The sequence below is a fragment of the Colobus angolensis genome, unplaced genomic scaffold (assembly GCF_000951035.1).
Source record: "Colobus angolensis palliatus isolate OR3802 unplaced genomic scaffold, Cang.pa_1.0 Scaffold412, whole genome shotgun sequence".
Lineage (NCBI taxonomy): Eukaryota > Metazoa > Chordata > Mammalia > Primates > Cercopithecidae > Colobus > Colobus angolensis.
Window position 1 is genome coordinate 425,635 of NW_012117511.1, and position 20,615 is coordinate 446,249.

General features: G+C 38.2%; 1 protein-coding gene across 2 annotated transcripts in view; it reads left to right on the forward strand.

Annotated features, from left to right (window-relative positions):
• PDE3B (phosphodiesterase 3B, cGMP-inhibited) overlaps positions 1–20,615 on the forward strand; it is a 225,642-nt gene continuing 205,027 nt past the window's right edge. Inside the window, exon 1 of one of the 2 annotated variants that reach the window (XM_011956257.1) lies at positions 1–1,313. In XM_011956257.1, coding sequence (XP_011811647.1) covers positions 336–1,313 — 978 coding nt within the window. In that variant the 5' untranslated portion in view covers positions 1–335. The remainder of the gene's footprint in view (positions 1,314–20,615) is intronic. The other variant, XM_011956258.1, reaches the window with a different exon arrangement.

Consider the following 20,615-nt stretch of genomic DNA (forward strand, 5'->3'; position numbering starts at 1 on the left):
CCAGGCTGGGGCCGTGAGGTAACTGTTGCAGCCAGCGGAGCTGGGAGGCGACACCGAGTCTCCAGTCCCGAGAGGTGCCCAAGGGAAAAGGAGGCGGCAGCCAAACTGGTCCTGGAGAGAAGCCCCTTCTGCCCCTCTCCTCAGCCAGCATGTCCCGGACTCCGCCGCTCCTCAGTCCGCGCGGTGGGGACTCAGGGCCGTGGCGGCGGGCGCAGCCCTGACGGGTTGTGAGTCGGGGGACGCCCCGAACGCAGGGGCTGGGGTCTGGGAACGCGAGCGGCCGCTACGGTAGGAGCGGGGTGTGCTGAGTCCCGTGGCCACCCCTGGCCTCAACCATGAGGAGGGACGAGCGAGACGCCAAAGCCATGCGGTCCTTGCAGCACCCGGATGGGGCCGGCTCGCCCCCCGAGAGTCTGAGGAACGGCTACGTGAAGAGTTGCGTGAGCCCCTTGCGGCAGGACCCTCCGCGCGGCTTCTTTTTCCACCTCTGCCGCCTCTGCAACGTGGAGCTGCGGCCGCCGCCGGCCTCCCCCCAGCAGCCGCGGCGCGGCTCCCCCTTCTGCCGGGCGCGCCTCTTGCTGGGCGCCTTGGCTGCCTTTGTCCTCGCCCTGCTGCTGGGCGCGGAACCCGAGAGCTGGGCTGCCGGGGCCGCCTGGCTGCGGACGCTGCTGAGCGTGTGTTCGCACAGCCTCAGCCCCCTCTTTAGCATCGCCTGTGCCTTCTTCTTCCTCACCTGCTTCCTCACCCGGACCAAGCGGGGACCCGGCCCGGGTCGGAGCGGCTGCTCCTGGTGGCTGCTGGCGCTGCCCGCCTGCTGTTACCTGGGGGACTTCTTGGTGTGGCAGTGGTGGTCCTGGCCTTGGGGGGATGGCGGCGCAGGGTCCCCGGCCACGCACACGCCCCCGGAGGCGGCGGCGGGCAGGTTGCTGCTGGTGCTGAGCTGCGTGGGGCTGCTGCTGACGCTCGCGCACCCTCTGCGGCTCCGGCACTGCATCCTGGTGCTGCTCCTGGCCAGCTTCGTCTGGTGGGTCTCCTTCACTAGCCTCGGGTCGCTGCCCTCCGCCCTCAGGCCGCTGCTCTCCGGCCTGGTGGGGGGCGCTGGCTGCCTGCTGGCCCTGGCGTTGGATCACTTCTTTCAAATCAGGGAAGCGCCTCTTCATCCTCGGCTGTCCAGTGCAGCCGAAGAAAAAGTGCCTGTGATCCGACCCCGGAGGAGGTCCAGCTGCGTGTCGCTAGGAGAAACTGCAGCCAGTTACTATGGCAGTTACAAAATTTTCAGGAGACCTTCGTTGCCTTGTATTTCGAGAGAACAGGTATGTTGGCTGGAAAGCGAGGTCTGGGATGTGAGAGGGTTCGGGTTTACCGCTGCAGTTTCCGAGTTGAGTTCGCTTTTTTGAAAGCATGTTAACTTTCAGAGTGGAAAAAGGGTGTGGGGGGGAGGGGGAGGAAACAATGTTTTATTCTGGAAAAGATTCTTAAAATACAGGAAGCCTTTTAAAAATGCAGAAGCAAGTACCTTTTGTCATTGAATAGAAATCAAATAGCCCGCTAATCACATGACACTTTTTAAGGATTGTATATGCAATAGATGAGTTCGCAGAAGAATGAGGTGAATCATTTGTGGTTGAATAGATTGACTACTCCTGCTTTTGGCATACTCTGCTGTGTGTCTTTTTGCCGCCATTTATCTGTTTGCTGTTATAATGATGCCTGCCCAAAGATAACATACAGCCTTTAGAATGAGAGGATACATCTGTGAGTTTTAATCAGTGTGGTTTCGTTATTGAAAATCATGAGGAAAAATCTGAGATTTTATCGTTAGAAGAACAGTGATGAGCTTTGCAAATGAGAGTAATTTAAATGAAAAGACAGCAGTATAGGTGAATATAATTTTTTACGGACTAATTCAGTGTTCTTTGTATTTGTTGCATAATTAGGAGAATGTTTTAACAGTTTAAACTTTAAACTTGGTAATTCCTGGAAAGATGCCAATAGAAAAAAACCTATTTTTTCCCCATAGGTTTACATAGTTTTGTTTTTTTAAAGGGATTGAAATCATCAGCAAATGAGATTACATCTGTATATAGTATTGGAAAACCTACCTGTTCTACATCAACAAGAAACTCAATAAGTATAGCTACTATTATTGAGGATTTATGAAGTACAAAACATTTTACACATACTGTCTCAAATCCTCACAAGAACGGTGTTTGGCTGGTGCCATTAACCTCTAGAGATGAGAAATCTAGGCTTATAGAGGTAATGCAACTTCACATGTCTAGTAAGTGGTAGTTCCGGGATTTGATTAGATTTTTCAGTTTTCAATGCTGTGTTCTGCACAACTAACTGGTAAGTATAGTGGTTTTCAGTAGGAGAGTAAGAGCGTAACCATAGGTTTTCAGAAGTTTTGGATTAGTGATATGCTTTACACTGGGAGCCAATATGTTGGAGACAAAAGTTTCTTGTCCTTAATGCATTTGATGCATTCTTCTCTCTTCTTTTCTGTTCTCTTCCTTCACTTCTTGTCTGTCTTCTCTTCGAAATATTTTCTAAGCTACTACATTGATTTTATGACATGTTGAACACTGATCTGTAGTGTTCCAATGACACAATACTTTGCTTCTTGAATTGGCTTCAGAGGCCACTTCTGTGGTCAACCTCTTGAACAAGTTTTGTTATACCTTTCGTTTTCTCAGTTTACTACCAGTGGTAATAGACAGTACTTTAGGAAAATGTGTGTTGGAAGAAAAATTGTTTTGAGAGGATTTATTATGGAACAAAGTAGTGTCAACTATTTTCATAGAATGGAATTAATATTTGAATTTTGACCAAATGTGAACACATTGCATTTTTTAACACTGGAAAATTGTTTTAGCAGTTTCATCACTTTTGTGGGCAATTTTCCTGAACTTAACAGTTACAGTTTAACATATTTTAATTGTAATTTGTTGTTGGTGGTAATTCTGTCTGTCCTTTTGTAAGTGGAAAATTTCTAGATTTCTTAATCCTTGTGTGGTGCTCTTTCCATCACAGCAACCTTTTCCAACCTTTAGGTGCAGTGTTAAGTACCAGGTAGCTTCAATTATTGTTTATATTAGAGGAAAATACAATTTGTGCTTCTAAAAAGGGTGTATTTTCTTAGTGTAGAAAATCCTTATTCACATTCTACTTTTAATAGGAACATTTTTGCACACTTTAAGTATATGTGAATAGTTCAGCGTTTATACATGCCTACCTAATATTCAGTGTCTACAAAATAATTCTATTTTGACATTGCTAGAAAAGGGTATTTTTAACTTAGCAGATACTGTCATAACAAGAATTTTTATTTTTGCTTGTTCCTGAAGTCTAACAGTGAATTTGTGCTTTTTGTTTGCATATATATTATGTTAAATATTTTGAGAGGAAATCAGTACTTTTATGGAAGTAAAAGATCAGGAGATTTTTCTGATTTTCAAAGTGTTGTATATGACAGTGGTAAAAACACTTTCTTGTTTCAGAAAGTAAAGGAAGATGAAAAGATTTTAGATAGGACCTGTAATAGGGGAAAATGTCCTGGATTCATAGGCAGAGGATTGAGGAGTTTTGGCTTAACTGTTTAATTTTGGAAAAGTCAGTGAACCTTTCTGAATCTTAGTATCCTGTCAAATTGAGGGATTCTAGTAGATGAATTCTGTAATACCTTCTAATTCTAAAATTAAATTATATAATACCTTCCATTTCTAAAATTAAATTCTTTTAGTTTACACTTTGGTAAGGTAGAAATAAAACTATAAATAAAATGTCACAAACCAGTAATTCTTGCAGTTTTACTTAAATGTTGAATGTTGACCTTACTAACCTATGCTTTCCAAGTATAGTAATTGGAAAAGATGAGCAAATATCCTGTATGTTTTGGATAGAACTTTAAAAAAGTATATGGGGGTTCATTTTTAGGATGGTAATAAAATTATCACATTTTCATTTCCTTAAGAATTTTAACATTTTTATTAACCTCTTTGAAAGTCACTTAAACGTCTGTTAATAGAAATGTTTTTAATTGTAGAATAATAGAGTTAAAGGAATTTTTAACTTTTGGGATGTTATATTACTGTGTTGAAAAATAATTGCATGTTTGTAAAACATTTGATTTTATAATTAGATTTATAATATTTGATTTAAATGCTATATGTGTCAGTTCAGTTCTTAACTAAGGGTTTTTTTTTTTGGCAAAGCATTTAGAGATTTGAAACCCAAATCTAGTTACTGTTGATGGTGTTCTGCTTTGGTGGGTTAATGGAAAGAAGCACTGAGTTTGTAGTCTTATCTGCCAAGAATCAGCAGAAACTAATAGGAAGTTAAAAAAAATTAGTCGTCTGCATAGAAGCTTTGAGCAGAATTGAACAAGCTACATTTCTATGCCATTTTAATTGCATATTCTACAGTGCAGTTTTCAGCTTTTCAATGAGATCACTTTGTGTTTGAGTAGGTAAATACAAGGTTTTCAAAGGCATAAGTTAGTGTGTGAGATATTTTTCTATACCTTTAATGCTAAGTGCTTGCTAAATGGTTAGGTAAATACTTAAAAATTCCGTGGCCCTAATGCCCATAAATATTACTTAAAGTGTTAATTTTATTTGAAAAAGGTATATATGTGTAGTGTGAGAACTTAAGAAAGAGAGTTTTTTAAAAGTGTGATTATTTACTCACCTAAGAAATTTGCAAGGCATAATCCCCTGTTAATTTCTTTAAGAATACTGTAGTATTTGTGAAATTTATTTTATGGCTTCAATGAATGAGCGTTTTATTCCAATTTCATGTTACTATTTTGTGGTAAAATATCAGCCTACATAATAATTGTATACTTTATTTTGTAAATATAGTATGTACTCTGCCGTGAGGGTTATTTTTCAAAAACACAGATTTGATAGAGTCACCCGCTCTGTTTTAAAAATCTCTTATGGTTTTTCATTGTCCACAGGGTACTGTTCATGCCCTTGACCCTTGCTGGCAAAGTCCTTCATAATCTGCTCTTTGCCATCTTTTGTTTTATTTTTTAAAAAAGCATTTTATTATTAATGGGACACTCACTCCCCACATACATTCTAGCTGTGCTGCTTCTTGTTATTGACATTGTTGTGGATTTTTCTCTTTTGATTCTACCATCTCCACTTGTTGAAATCTCCTTTAAGGAACAAATAAGATCAGGAAGACTTTAGACAGTACACTGATACTCAAATTTATATATAAGTTGAGAACAAAACTCCATTATAGCAGAATGGGCCATATTTAAAAATAAGAGTTGACAAACCATGTGAAGCAGTGCTGATGGGTATTTTCATTATAGTGCATTAGATAGTCACATCTCCATAATTTGTTTTTATACACTTAGTAGAAGATAAGCATAAGTAAAACCATAAAGTTTGTTTTTCATTGTTGTCAGACTATGCTCCTCAGTGGCAGGCCCTTCTCTCATTCTTTCTCTTTTCCCTTTCAATTACCAAGTCAGCTTATTTCCCTAGCACACTCTTCTGCCTTCTGCACCTCATCCAAAGCAAGAATTTATACTTGCCGAAAAAGCCTATTTCAGTATAAATGTTTGTATAGACATATAAAATATAGGACAGGTTCAGAGTTTATCTAATTGTAATCTGCTCATTATATGTTGTACAAGGAAAATAAATTGAACTCTAGAGAGAGAAAAATACCGGCTCAGGGTTATTCTGTGAGATATTTGGAAAACAGAGACTAGAACCTAGGTCTTTACTCCTAATCCACTTTTACTTTCCACAAGGAGAATATATACTTCCCATCATAGCTTTCCAAGGCTGTACTTAATTTTGCCAGGTATCTCTAATTATATGAAAAATGGCAGTGTCTCTGGTTAAAGGAGGTTAAAGGAGGTAGGCGAGAAGCTAGAGAGAGTCAGTTAAGAGGGACTCATGAAAATCGCATAGTTTATAATGACCTTGATGACAAACTTCTGATACAGTTATTTCAGAGTAATTTGTAAGGATGCAGCTGGTCTCAAACTCATGTACTTACATAACATTTATTTTATATGTTGAAGACAGAGGGGAGGGTCAAAAGGAGAGTAGGAAGAATGGAAGTGAACTGGCTGTTGCCTGCTTTTCGCTTAAAGGCTTTCAATTTAAACAAAAGAAACTGAAAAACTTTTAACTGTAAACAACACTTTGGGAGAACTGGGTTCTGTCTGTGGGTGGTTCCTGACAGTTTATAACATTGAGTTGTTGTTCACGTTGTTATTTACAAGCTGATCTGCGCTTATTTAGGTTGTTGTTATAAGCCTGTTCTTAGAACTTGGGGCAGAAGAGTGTATCTCCCACTGTTTTTTATTTATTTATTTATTTATTTTATTTTACAACCAAGATCTTTCCTTCTGTCATTGATTTACCTGGCAGATAACTTTACAGATTTCTCCTCCTCCATCTGCCACAGTACGTTGTTTGGCCACCTCTTCCTTAAATTTCATACAACTTGCATTCAGCAATATGTATTTTTTTTTTGAGAGCATCTCACTCTGTTGCCCAGGCTAGGGTGCAGTGATGTGTGATCTTGCCTCACTGCAAACTCTGCCTTGCAGGCTCAGGTAGTCCTCCCACTTCAGCCTCCTGAGTAGGTGGGACCGCAGTGCGTGACACCATGCCCAGCTAATTTTTGTATCTTTTTTTTTTGGTAGAGAAAGGGTTTCGCTGTGTTGCCCAGGCATGTCTCAAACTCCTGGGCTCTATCGATCTGCCCATCTTGGCCAAAGATGTCCACATTTGAGAATATGTTACCTTACGTGGCAAAATGGACTTTGGAGATGGGATTAAGGATTTTGAGATGAAGAGATTATCCAGGATTATCTGAGTGGGTGCAGTGTAATCATGAGGGTCCTTAAAAAGTAGAAGAGAGAGGCAGAAGAGATCAGAGAAGATTTGACAGTGGAAGCAGTGTTGGAGTAATACAGTGTGAAAGGAACTCACTCAACCCGTCTTTGCTAACTTTGGTGATGGAAGAAGGGGACCCTGAGCCAAGAAAAGCAGGCAGCCTCTAAGAAGATGAAAAAGGTAAGGAAGTAGATTTTCTCCCTCGAGCTCCCAGAAAGTTTTGAAGCCCCACTATCATCTTGATTTAGCTTAGTGAGACCTGTATCAGACTTCTGACCTGCAGAACTATAAGATACATTTGTGTTATTTTATGCCTTTGAATTTGCAGTAATTTGTTACAGGAGCATATTAGTTTGCTAGGGCTGCCATGACAAGGTTCGACAAACTAGGTGACTTGAATAGCAGAGACGAATTGTCTCACAGTTCTGGAGGCCGGAAGTCCAAGATATCTCCAGGGCTGGTTCTTTTTGAAGGCTGTGAGGGAGAATCTGTTCCATGTCTTTCTCCTAGCTTCTGGTGGTTTACTGGCGATCTTTGACTTGTAGATGCATCACCCTGATCTCTTTGTTCATCTTCACGTGGCATTCTCCCTGTATGTTCACATAGTCTTTCCCTGTACCTGTCTGTCTTTGTTTCCAAATTTTCTAATTTTCTAAGGATCCAGGTCATATTGGATTGGGGTCCACCCTGATTTGCCCCATAGAGACCTTACTTCCTAATAAGATTACATTCTGAGGTACTGAGGATTAGGACTCAACATGTTTTTTTTTGGGGTGATACAATTCAACCAATGCAAGTAGAAACAGAAAACTAAAGCTATGTAAAATTGAATTGTTTTTCAAAATAGATGCTGAATATAAATTGATGCATTTGTATTTTTGCTGGCATTGAGTAGAATGCCCCTGGATCCACATTCTTATCAACCAGTGCTTCCTATTTACTGACTTTTAAGTTTGGCTGGTCTAGTGGGTATGAAATGGTATTTCTTTGTGATTGTAGTTTGCATTTTTCTAATTTTTAGATTTATATGTGTGTTGTGATGTAGAGATTCAATCTCATTATATATATATATGGATATTCAGTCATGCCAACACAATGTATTGGAAAGTTTGTTTTTTCTCCATTCATCAGGACTGCCTCTGTCCTGTATCAAATTTCAATATATATATGACTGTATCTGGGCTCTATTATATTTGATTTCTTAGTTTATGCATCCTGTGTTAATACCACACTGTCTTAGTTATAATGGCTTTCTAATAAGGCTTAATATCCATTATTGTTAGTGTCCATTGATGTGCAGAAGTTTTCAATTTTGATGAAGTTTATCTACTTTTTCTTTTGTTGCCTATGATTTTGGTGTCATATCAAAGAAATCACTGCAAATTCAATGTAATGAAGCTCTCCTTCTGTGTTTTCTTTGAGGAGTTTTATAAAAGTTGTAGTTCTTTTTTTTTGAGACGGAGTCTCGCTCTGCCGCCCAGGCTGGAGTGCAATGGTCGGATCTCAACTCACTGCAAGCCCCGCCTCCCGGGTTCACGCCATTCTCCTGCCTCAGCCTCCCGGGTAGCTGGGACTACAGGCGCCCGCCACGTCGCCCGGCTAGTTTTTTAAAAGTTGTAGTTCTAATGTTTAGGTCTTTGATTCATTTTTATTTGTTTTTGTATACAGTGTAAGGTAATGGTGCAACTTTATTCTTTTGCCTGTAGATATTCAGTTTTTCTAAGACCATTTGTTGAAAAAAAATGTTCTTTTAATAACCTTTCAACAAAGTGTTGACTTCTTTGTTGAAAATTATTTGACAGTACACGTGAGGATTTATTTCTAGGCTGTCTGTTCTGTGTCATAGGTCTATACGTCTGTGTTTATGTCAGTACTACACTGTTTTGATTATTGTATCTTTGTAGTAAGTTTTGAAATCATGAAGTTTGAGACCTCAAACTTTGTTCTTTTTCAAGATTATTTTGGCTGTTTGAGTGTCCTTTGAGATTCCATATGAATTTTAAGATGAATGTTTCTGTTTCTGCAAAAAACATCATTGGGGTTTATTTTTTATTGTAGTAAAAACTGTAAAATTTACTCTGTGCTTTATTTTTAAGTGTGCAGTTCAGTAGTGTTAAGTATATTTACATTATTGTGAAACAGATCTGCCTATCTTTTCCATCTTGCAAAACTAACACTCTATACTCATTAAATAATGAATCACCTTCCCCTGTCCCCTGGTAATCACCATTCGACTTTATGTTTCAATGAATTTGATGACTTTAGATACCTCATATAAGTGGAATCATACAGTATTTATTTGTGGCTTGCTTATTTCACTTAATATAATCATCTTTGGGATTTTGATAGGGATTGCCTTGAATCTATAGATTGCTTTGAGTAGCACTGGCATCTTAACAACAATAGGTTTTCTCATCCATGAAAATGGGAAATCTTTTGATTTATTTTTATATTAATTTATTTCAGCAATGTTTTCATAGTTTTCAGTGTATGAGTCTTTCACCTCCATGGTTAAGTTTATTCCTGAACATTTTAATTCTTTTCAGTGCTGTTGCAGATGGAACTGTTTTCTTAATTTCCTTTTTGAATTATTTATAGTGTAAAACTGTATGCATCTGATTTGTATGAGGTGATTTTTGTATATTGCAGCTTTGCTGAATTTGTTTGTTCTAATAGTTTTTTTTTGTGAAATCTTCAGGGTCTTCATTTAGTTTTTGACCCCTAAAATTAGTGCTACATATGTAGACTGAGAAACCTCAAGTAAAAATTTAAATTGGCCTCAAGTTGGTAATGCTCCAAGGCAATGGTTAGAAGCAAATTCAGATTCTCCAAGGCCTCAAATAATTCCTACAGATAAAATCCCAAGGAAATTGAGCAATGCTTAGTCAAAAATCCACAAATCAGGCAAGGAAACAAGGCACTATGAATAAGAACCTAAGAAAAGTACACAACAAAAACACATCCACCAAAGCTTCAGATTATATAAGAAATATAAAAACGCACTTATTATGATTAAAGAAATAAAATAGAAACCTGAAGAAAAATGATTGGGGGACAGGTGATTAAAAAAACTGTCACTGGCCAAGTGTGGCGGTTCATGCCTGTAATCCCAGCACTTTGGAAGGCTGAGGTGGGTAGATGGCTTGAATCCGGAAGTTCAAGACCAGCCTCGGCAACATGACAAAACCTGTCTCTACAAGATACAAAATGTTAGCTGGGTATGGTGGCGAATGCCTGTAGTCGCAGCTACCTGGGAGGCTAATGTGGGAGCATCTCCTGAGCTGGGGAGGTCGAGGCTGCAGTGAGCTCTGATTGTACTACTGTACTGCTGCCTGAGTGACAGAGTGAGACTCTGTCTCAAGAAAAACCCCCCAAAATCCCAAAACACACACAAAAATAGTCATATAGATCAGAAGAGTTGGAGAATAAGAAGTAAAGTATAACTTGGACTTAATTGAAATTTGAAAAGGGGATAATAAAATGGAGAGGAAGAAACATTTGAAAGGATAATGGCTGTAAAATAGCATTTTATAGAACTGATGAAAAATGCCAAGTTTTTGTCCAGAAAGCTCACTGAATCTCAAGCGAATAAATTAAAAGAAACCCATATGTTATTGCAAAATTGCAGAACCTTAAAGAAAAAGATAACCACTAAAAGAGCTCAGAACAGAGAAATTACCTCCAAAAGAATGAATGGCAGTTTTACTGAAAGGTGACTTATCAGTAGCCACAGTGGAATCCATAAAACAGTGGAATATCAACCGACAGGTGCTGAGAGAAAATAACTGTCAAACTAGGAATCAGTGCCCTGCAGAACTATCTCCCTAGGAAAAGTACAAGCTAAAACAATTTTAGAAAAGGAAAAATTGAGGGAGTTTTTACTACTGAAAGTACATACTCAGGCAGAAGAAATGAATGAGATCAAGAAGGTATACTAGTGATAAATATAGGTAAAAACAAACACTTATATTGTAAGACATTATTAACAATGCCTTCTGACAGAACAGGCTAGAACTAAAGTACTAGAAAACAAGAGCATTTACATTGGAAAGAAGAAATTAGAAGAGTATGTTAAAAAGTTATATTTCAAGGGGGAGAGCTAAGAGTTTGACTTTAAATCTTGTTTGTACACAATAGCTGTCTACACACACACACATACACACACACAGCTAGTGCAACTGCTGAAAGAATAGATATTGTGTGAATGGCTTCCAAACAAATAGATGTGACAAAAGAATTGAGGGAAAAAAGGAGAAGAAATAAGTAATATAAGAGAAAAAAGGAGGTCAAAAAAGGAAACCTAGCAAACAGGACAAATACTTAAAGCATGTAAAAAGATAATAGAAATAAATCTAGATACCACCACGAATTACAATAAATATAGAAGCAAAAACTTTTGTGAAAAGAATGTAAAGATTGTCCACTTGGATTTTCTGACTGTATACTCTTTGCAAACATAAGAATTTATCAAGGTTGAAAATAAAAGAATGGAAAAAGGATACAAGACACTATAATAAAACTGGTAAAATATTAATATCAGAAAACCTGGGAAAACACTTTCCTAGAGAAAAAGATGATCGTTATGTAATTCTAAAAGACTGAATTCACCAAGAAGATAAAATTTATAATTGTAGATACCTAATAACATAAATGTCTATGTCTACATATATACATACACGTATATACACACATATAATTGATAACTATTTCCAAATTCACCTACAGTAGAAAGCATTCCTTTTGTATATTATTTATACCTTTAATTCATTCCTATCACATTAATATACTTTTCTTATACTGTCTTAATTAACCTTTTGGTTATTAGCCCCCTTTTTTGAGCACCTCAGTGTGCTAGGTGCTGTGGGGGAATATAAAGATCTATAAGATATGGTTCTATCTCTAGGGAGTTTATATCTAGTAGACTCAGATGTGCAGATTGGCTCACTGTGAGACACAATTGTGTAATTGCTGTGTTCCAGTCAGAGCACCTCATTGTGGAAGGCAAAAGAGTGATCAATTTTTCGGGGGAGTGTCTTTATAGAGGAGGCATTTGAAGGACATATTATATAAGACTTGATTAAGTAGAGACAGGCGTTGAGACTGGTAAACCATCTGGTAAAGTTCATGACTTTGTTGTGGAAATCAGAATGGAAAGCTAGTAAAGTAAGGAGTGTAGAGTTAGTGTGGGAATGTTACTGGAAAAGACTGAAAGATTGGTTGAGAGTAATGTATGGAAGATACTGAATGCCATCCTAAACTTTTTGATTTATTCAGTGGAAGATGTTGGAAGATTTTCAGAAGAGAAGAGACATTTGCTTTATTTAGTTTAGAGAGATTTTTGACAATGGGAAAAGTAGATCGGAGAATGAAAATATTGGGAGCAGGGAGCCCGTTATAATCCTTCGTTTGAGAGACTGAGAACAGTGGGAGTGGAAAAGCCCTGGTGATAGGGAAAAAGGAGGTATGAAAATGCTTAAAGTCTTAGTGACTGAAAGTTTAGTGGCGTCATTAGCTAATGCAGTGAACATTGGAAGATGAGCTGGTTTGGGAGAAATGATAAAGAGCTTGACTTTATTGATTAATGTATGTTCCAGTTTTCACATGTGAATGGTTGATACATCTTTTACATCTCTAAATGGGATGTAAGCTCCCTGAGTGTAAGAACTAAGCATTTCTGTTTTGTATTTATCATTTACATTTTGGAGTTCACAATGGATATCTGTTATTATAGTTATACTTATTGTCATTTCTTACAATATTTCCATGTTAACCTTGAGTGAAGAAAAGAACTGTGGGTAGAGATGAATCCCAATTTCCTACTGTCTTTGGTATTTTCACTGATAGTCAACTATTGCACAGTGGTAAAGCTAGACTACTTGAGTTTAAATGTCATCTCTGCTACTTACAGAATGTTGGACAAGTTATTTAACTTCTCTGTACCCCAGTTTCTCTGTGTATAAATTAGGGGTAATAACAGTATCTATCTTGTTGATGTGAAATAAATGTGATATGAAATGTTGTGAGGATTAAATAAGTTAATAACCTGTAAGTTCTTGAAACAGTGTCTGGCACCTGGCAAGGTTTCAACAGGTTAGTTGTTACGGCTATTATTATTAATATTTGAAATTCTCATCCTTGAATTATTTAAGTTTATGCCAAGTTTCTCTAAATTAATGGTAAAACTAATTGAAATTTAGGTCTATGAGACAATCCTTTTTTATTGTCTCAGTACTTCTCTTGGAACTGGTATTAAGCAAAAAAGCAAATCCTTTCCATAAGGGATTATATAGGGGAAATTCTTTCAACCAGTGATCAATCTTTAGGACAACAAAGAAAAGATACAAGGAGTAATTTAAAAAGTGATTAAAAGGGTGGTAATTTGGATTTATTTTCTTTAAAGTTTCAGAGTTAAAGATTAAGAACCTTTGGTCTTCCAGAAAAAAAAAAAAAATCAACTGCTACAATCATAATTTACTGTCCCATAAGCTTTTTGTTCCAGTTTGTCACTTTGGAGTTGGAAGTACACTGGGAAGTGAAACAAATGTCTTTACCCATAATTCTTCCTTCACACACTGTCTGTTAAGCATGTTGATAACTATGCAGCACCTCCCCAGGAATGGTAAGAGGGAGATAAAAGATACGGAAACAGGCCGGGCGCGGTGGCTCAAGCCTGTAATCCCAGCACTTTGGGAGGCCGAGACGGGCGGATCACGAGGTCAGGAGATCGAGACCGTCCTGGCTAACACGGTGAAACCCCGTCTCTACTAAAAAATACAAAAAGCTAACCGGGCGAGGTGGCGGGCGCCTGTGGTCCCAGCTACTTGTGAGGCTGAGGCAGGAGAATGGCGTAAACCCGGGAGGCGGAGCTTGCAGTGAGCTGAGATCCGGCCACTGCACTCCAGCTCGGGCGACAGAGCAAGAATCCGTCTCAAAAAAAAAAAAAAAAAAGATACGGAAACAGAAAGAAGAGAAACTGTGTGTAAAAGAGTGACTCTTCCAACCCTCTTCCTCACTCTAGTCAGTATTAGTCACTTTGCTTTACTGCTTCAGTGTAACACTTTATTCCACTTTTCAGAAAAAGTCTCCTGAAGAGCTTCTACCAGTTAGATGGTGATGGTTCAAAGCAGACAAAAATAAATATGGATAGGAATTTTTACTAATATATGGGAAAATTTGTTTTTAGAGGAACATACCTACATACACATTACTAAATACCAGTGTTTATCATTACGTAAGTCATTTTTTATTTGGTTTTGTTGTAAAAATAAGCACCATATAGAAATAACTTCAATATCTGAAAATTCATTTCTTCAGCAACATTACTGGGCATTCTGCTAGGAGCTATAATGCCTATGAAGAAGAATCATATAATGCCATTACTCTTAGGAGTTTAATGTAAGATAAAAAGTGAAGATTTTATTTTAAATAATAAAAAAGACAGTGCAATTAATATTGTAGTGTTTGAGAGGTTTCAAAAAATAACACCCAAATTCCCTGCCCAAATTTTGAGAAGAGAGTGACAGATGAGATATCAGAACACCATCTATATTCCTGATAAAACTGTTATTGGAAGGCATGGCTTATTCTGTAGATAGTTTTGTTTTGTAATACCGAACCCCTGAGTTAAACAGACTTACCTGGTCATTAGCAGAATAGGACCAGGAACATTTTCCCTATTTGCCTGGAGGGCCTATCCATAGAGAAGCATTGGAGAACTTTTGCTTCCATCTAGTGGGTAGCCTTCCAAGAGCAAAAAGCAAGGGGTAGAATTATGCTTACATGATTCATTAGTCTAAACTTACCAGTCAGGTAAGTCACTATCCTCCTCCTAGGAGATAAATAAGTGAAGGGTAGAGAGAATCCAAAACTATTTAGTGACAGTTTTTCATAGAAGCCATAGGATTGAGAAAAAGGCATTGGCTCTGTCAACATGGTAATAGAAAAAGCTATTTGAAATTCTGACATCTTTTAGACAACACATTTTAATTTTTTAGACAACAGTCTTTGTTGCCTCCATTTAAAGTGTCTTTTTTTTTTTTTTTTTTTTTTGAGATGGAGTCCTGCTCTTGTCGCCTAAGCTGGAGTGCAATGGCAGTATCTCGGCTCACTCCAACCACTGCCTCCTGGGTTCAAGGATTCTTCTGCCTCACCCTCCCAAGTAGCTGAGATTACAGGCACATGCCACCACTCCCAGCTAATTTTTGTATTTTTAGTAGAGACAGAGGTTTTGCCATGTTGGCCAGGCTGGTCTCGAATTCCCGACCTCGTGGTCCGCCTGCCTTGGCCTCCCAAAGTGTTAGGATTACAGGCATGAGCCACTGAGCCCGGCCCTGCATGCCACCTTTCTTGTAACTATAGTGTCTATATAGTTGCATGGAATGTGCATAATTTAAAAACAGCCTAGATTCTGCCTTTCTTCATTTGTTTCTTTCTCTCAACAAAATTGAGTCATTTATTTCTGTACATTTATTGTTGCACTTAATACTCTCTGTCATATTTGGGTTGATAGGCCTTTCCTGTTTCTACATTTTATGTCCTTTGAATGCAGGGACAGTATCTTATTTATTTTTGTAACCGTGGTGCTTGGCATGTATCAAATAGTTTATTGAGTTGAATTATTGGAGTAAATACTGTTTTCTTTATCACTTCATAGGACTTTTTTTTCCTAGTTGATACATAATACTCATAATTTCATCATTGAAAGTAATTTGAAGAATAGGATGCCTAAGGAATAAGTTCTTGATGTAACAAAACCCAGCAAAAATCTTCTTCAGCAGGGGAAGCTTACTTTAGGTGAGTGCCTCAGTTTATAGGGGAAGCTTGGAAGAGTTTCGCAAGTTGGGAGAATGGAAACTAATGCAGGACATTGTGTGCAGGAGTTACCTCTAAAACAAAAGGAGGGACATGGAATGATAATTTGAGGTGAGATCATAGTGGTGCAGTAGGGTTATAAACAATTTTGACATTACTTTTTCAAATATGACTTGCAGAGTTAAAAATTCCGAGATGTTTGAATGGTTCTCAGTTAACGAGTGTTGATAGAACATTTTCAGTGCTTAGATTGCACTTTTGATTTCTAGGGAGAACTTCATTTTTAACATAAATTTACTAATTTTAATAGTTCACCAAGGAAGAAGATAGTAGTAAAACACTAGTCATAATTTAGCAAACTCTGGAAATGTGATTTTTTTAAAAAAACTTTTCTTTAAGTTCAGGGGTACATTTGCAGGTTTGCATAGGTAGACTTGTGTCATGGGAGTTTGTTGTGCAGATTATTTCACCACCCAGGTATTAAGCCTAGTACCCATTAGTTATTTTTCCTCATCCTCTGCCTCCTTCCACTCTGGTAGGCTCCAGTGTGTGTTGTTCCTCTGCGTGTTCATGTGTTCTCATCAAGTACATTTTTGTAAGGTTACTGAAGTTTATCTTTTTACAAGTAATATCTTTTTAATTTAAACACATTTTTGCTGTGACTATTTCTATTATGTTTATCCCTATTTTTGCTTACCCTGAATAGATCTTGATGAAAATAATATATTTCTCTGATAAGTAAGGGTTGTCATTTTAAAAATTAGTAAACATGTATTTGACAAAATTATTAGCAAGCACTGCAGAAGCAGTTCATACAATCTGCTTGGTAAACTGAGTGATCTCCCAGTTCTGTGTTCCCCCAAATAGTTCACCCACACATTCCATAAAAGGTTCTCTTTAGGCAGATGCAACAGTACCCTGAAGGTGTAATTGTTAGCTTTATAGTCAGCATTAAGCAATTAAAATCCTCCAAAATTAATTTCAGACTTGGCTGTAACCCTAAGAGCCATTCTGGAAGACAGAGAATGTAGAGTTTACAAGATCTTATGCCCTGTTTATAAGGGAAGGGAATATCCCCAAAATATTTAGAAGAGTTCACACATATTGAATGCCACTAATTTCAATGACAAGAGCCTATTTCTAATATTCCTTATATTATTGCTTCTAATATTGTTTTTTTTTTTTCTTTTTGAGATGGGACTCGCCCTGTTGCCCAGGCTGGATTGCAGTGGCGTGATCTCGTCTCATTGCAACCTCTGCCTCCCAGGATCAAGAGATCCGCCCACCTCAGCCTCTGGAGTAGCTGGGGCTATAGGCACATGCTGCCATTCCTGGCTAATTTTTTTTTTTGTATTTTGTAGAGATGAGGTTTTGCCATGTTGCCCACGCTGGTCTTGAACTCCTGAGCTCAAGTCATCTGCCCGCCTTGGCCTCCCAGAGTGCTGGAATTGCAGGCATGAGCCACTATGCCCGGCCCCTTCTAATATTCTAATACTAGAATATTCCTTATATTATTCTTTCTATTCCTTATTTCTATTCTTATATTATTTCTTATATTTCTAATATGCCTTACATTAGTCTTTAGGGCTAATAGGAATAGCTTCTGAAGTGCTTATAATAGCTGCTTTTGGAGTGTGGCCTTTCTGATTATATGCTAGCTGATCACCCTTGGAATATAAATTCTTGTTAAATCACATATTTACATTTAAATAACAAGAAAGGAGAATATAAGCACCCTGAAGATAAGAATTTTTGTCTGTTTTGTTTACTGCCATGTCCAAAATAATACCTGGCCAATAGTAAAAGCTCAAATAGCTATTGAATGGGTAAATATCACACTGACTTTGCTGAAGTATTTAAATAAGTTTCAGACATTATAAAAATAAATACATTTTGGCCAAAAGCTTAATTAATGCAAGAGTTAAAAAAAAAAAAAGGTTTGAAGCATACAATCCTATTTCAGGGGGCTCAAGAATTTAAAAGGAAGAAAAGGGGAGACGTCCAGGTAAGACGACATGCATGCTAGCTTTCCAGTATTGGACAGTTTCTACTTTTTCTGAGACAGTATCAACCCTTTGACCATGATACATCTTTTTGTAACAGAGTCCTACTTAAGCTCAACATTTAATTGGTGCTTAGAGCCAAGAAATATATTGTGGGCCTACATTTTTTGCATATCTTTTGTGTTATAGCCTCTATACAATCTAAGTACACTTTGTTCTTTCTCCCAAAATCCTTTCTTCACTTTTGAGTAATTTACTTTTGAATTTATAAATACCTCACCTTATTATTCATCATATTATTTGCATTATGTTAAACCCTCGTCAACCCTTAAAATGTTGAAGGAAAGACATTATTATATTTTTTAATGAATACACTAAACTTTTAAGTACAAACACCTTTGTCATCAGCCTCTGTAAAGCCATCAGATGTTTGAAAAAAAATTTTAAACAGGAACCAAAGGGTCTACTGTTAAGAACTTAGCTGTGAATGGATGATATCCTACCCATTTAATAATTCTCCAAATGAATAGAAAGTATACAATGAAAGGAAGGTCCCTTAGAGGTATGAAATTTTTCTACAGCACAATACTGTCTGTCTTCTTTATTCAATAATTTGTAGTCATTTTCAGAATTCATTCCAGAAACCAGCTTATTAGTTTAGATATCAGCACACTGGTCTTGGCAAAAGACAACCCAAAAATAAACAACACTATGTCAAAAAGGATGAAAAGCCAGCGATCCAACCAGTAGAACTGTTTTGGAAGCCTGTTTGTCTCACATTGAGACCACATATTAAGCCTTGGCTGTTGCTGTCCATTCTTGCACAAGGCTCCCTGCTCCTGGGGACTGTCCTGACCATCTGCCTCCACCACGCCCACCTGTATCTCACTCCTGCAGGCAAGGTTGCCACTTTTAACACTGTCTTACTGTGCCATGATATATGGATGTCTAACTGGCTTGTAAAGTCTGTTTGCCGTATACTAAGTGATGTTTCTTACATTTTTATCTTTTTTTTTGAGACAAGAGTCTCACTCTGTCACCCAGGCTGGAGTACAATGGCATGGTCTCGGCTCACTGCAAACCCCGCCTCCCGGGTTCAAGCGATTCTCCTGCCTCAGCCTCCCAAGAAGCTGGGACTAAAGGTGTGTGCCACCATACTCGCCTAATTTTTTTGTATTTCTAGTAGAAACAGGGTTTCACTGTGATAGCCAGGCTGATCTCAAACTTCTGACCTCGTGATCCGCTCGCCTCGGTCTCCCCAAGTGCTGGGATTACAGGCATGAGCTACGGCGCCTAGCCTTTATCTTCCTTTAACAGTTATTTTGCTTGCTCCTGTTGCTAGATGTTACCAATCTTTACCTCCCCTTTCCCAATTAATTACTGTTTATCAATGGTAGGTCAGGACACTGGTTAACCAAGCTAATTGGAATTCACTGTAAAAGTAAGGATGAAAAGTCCTGGAAGTCTTTCTTGTGGATACAGTATATGGACTTTGTAATATCTGTTTTGATTCCACAGAGAGCTTTTTTTGTTCGTTTTGATAAAGGACTTCTAGATAAATGAGATGTTAGCCATATTGTTTCAACGTGAGCACCTAAATACAGATTTTTTTCTTCTCTTTTTTAGTGAGGTGTATGGTACATACTGTAAAGTGAGCAAAACAAGTATATAGCTTAACACATTTTTACCTATGTATACATCTCTGTAATTACCACTCAGATAAAAAAGTAGAACATTTTCATACCCTAGTTGGCTTCCTTATGGTCTCTCCCATTTGATAGCCTGTCTCTAAGATGTCCACAGTTCTGACCTTTATGCTAATAGATTGTTTTTGCCTGTTTTTGAACCTTCATGGAAACTGAAGTTTAAGTTTCGTATGATTGTCTTGAGTCATGAAGTATTCTTTTGATTTTAAAAAGTTTTTTTTCCATTCTTGAAACATTCCATTTATTCTTGAAACATATCATTGCCGATAGTAGGTACTATCGGCAAAATTAATTATTTTAGAGATTAAAAAATGAATAAAATATACCTTACCATCAAGAAACTTGGAGTTTAGTGCAGGAAAAGAAATATAAAGGATATATTAAAAAAATACAGAGAAGGCCTAGGAAAAGAATGATGCTATAAAAGTGAGCGTCCTAATGAAAATAGATGACACACTCAAATGGCTAAAGTAGGGAGAGTTTTTGAAGGAATGATTTATAAAAGAGTGGGAAGTGTTAAGAGAACATGGTATGAGTATCTGATGAGCAACAACAGATAGCCATTATCACCTTTAAACATACAAGGGCAGAATACGGAGCTGTTAAGATGCAGATAGTAGCTGTATAGAGGTTCACTTGACAGAAGCTGTGGCTCTGGTAGCAGAGAAGCATCACTTACCAGAGGTGATTTTACATGAGAGCAGGGGTGGAGGTGTGGGTGGTAGAGTGGGGGAGAGTAACTACTCCAGGCTCACTTCCTGTCTTTCTGTCTTCTGCTCTTGTCTTCCATTGGTTGACTCCACCCCAAAGACAGAGGGCAAGGTGGGCTTTGGATATAAACAGAGGCTCCTGGGGCACTGAACAGGGTGGAGAAGAATGAAGAACGGATCTGGAGAGGCAAATGAAATACTTGTAGCACTACCTTTTTTTTTTTTTATTATACTTTAAGTTCTAGGGTACAAGTGCACAACGTGCAGGTTGTTACATATGTATACATGTGCCATGTTGGTGTGCTGCACTCATTAACTTGTCTTTTACATTAGGTATTCCTCCTAACGCTATCCCTCCCCCCTCCCCCCACCCCATGACAGGCCCCAGTTTGTGATGTTCTTCACGCTGTGTCCAAGTGTTCTTATTGTTCAGTTCCCACCTGTGAGTGAGAATATGCGGTGTTTGGTTTTCTGTCCTTGCAATAGCACTACCATTTTTTTTTTTTTTTTTTT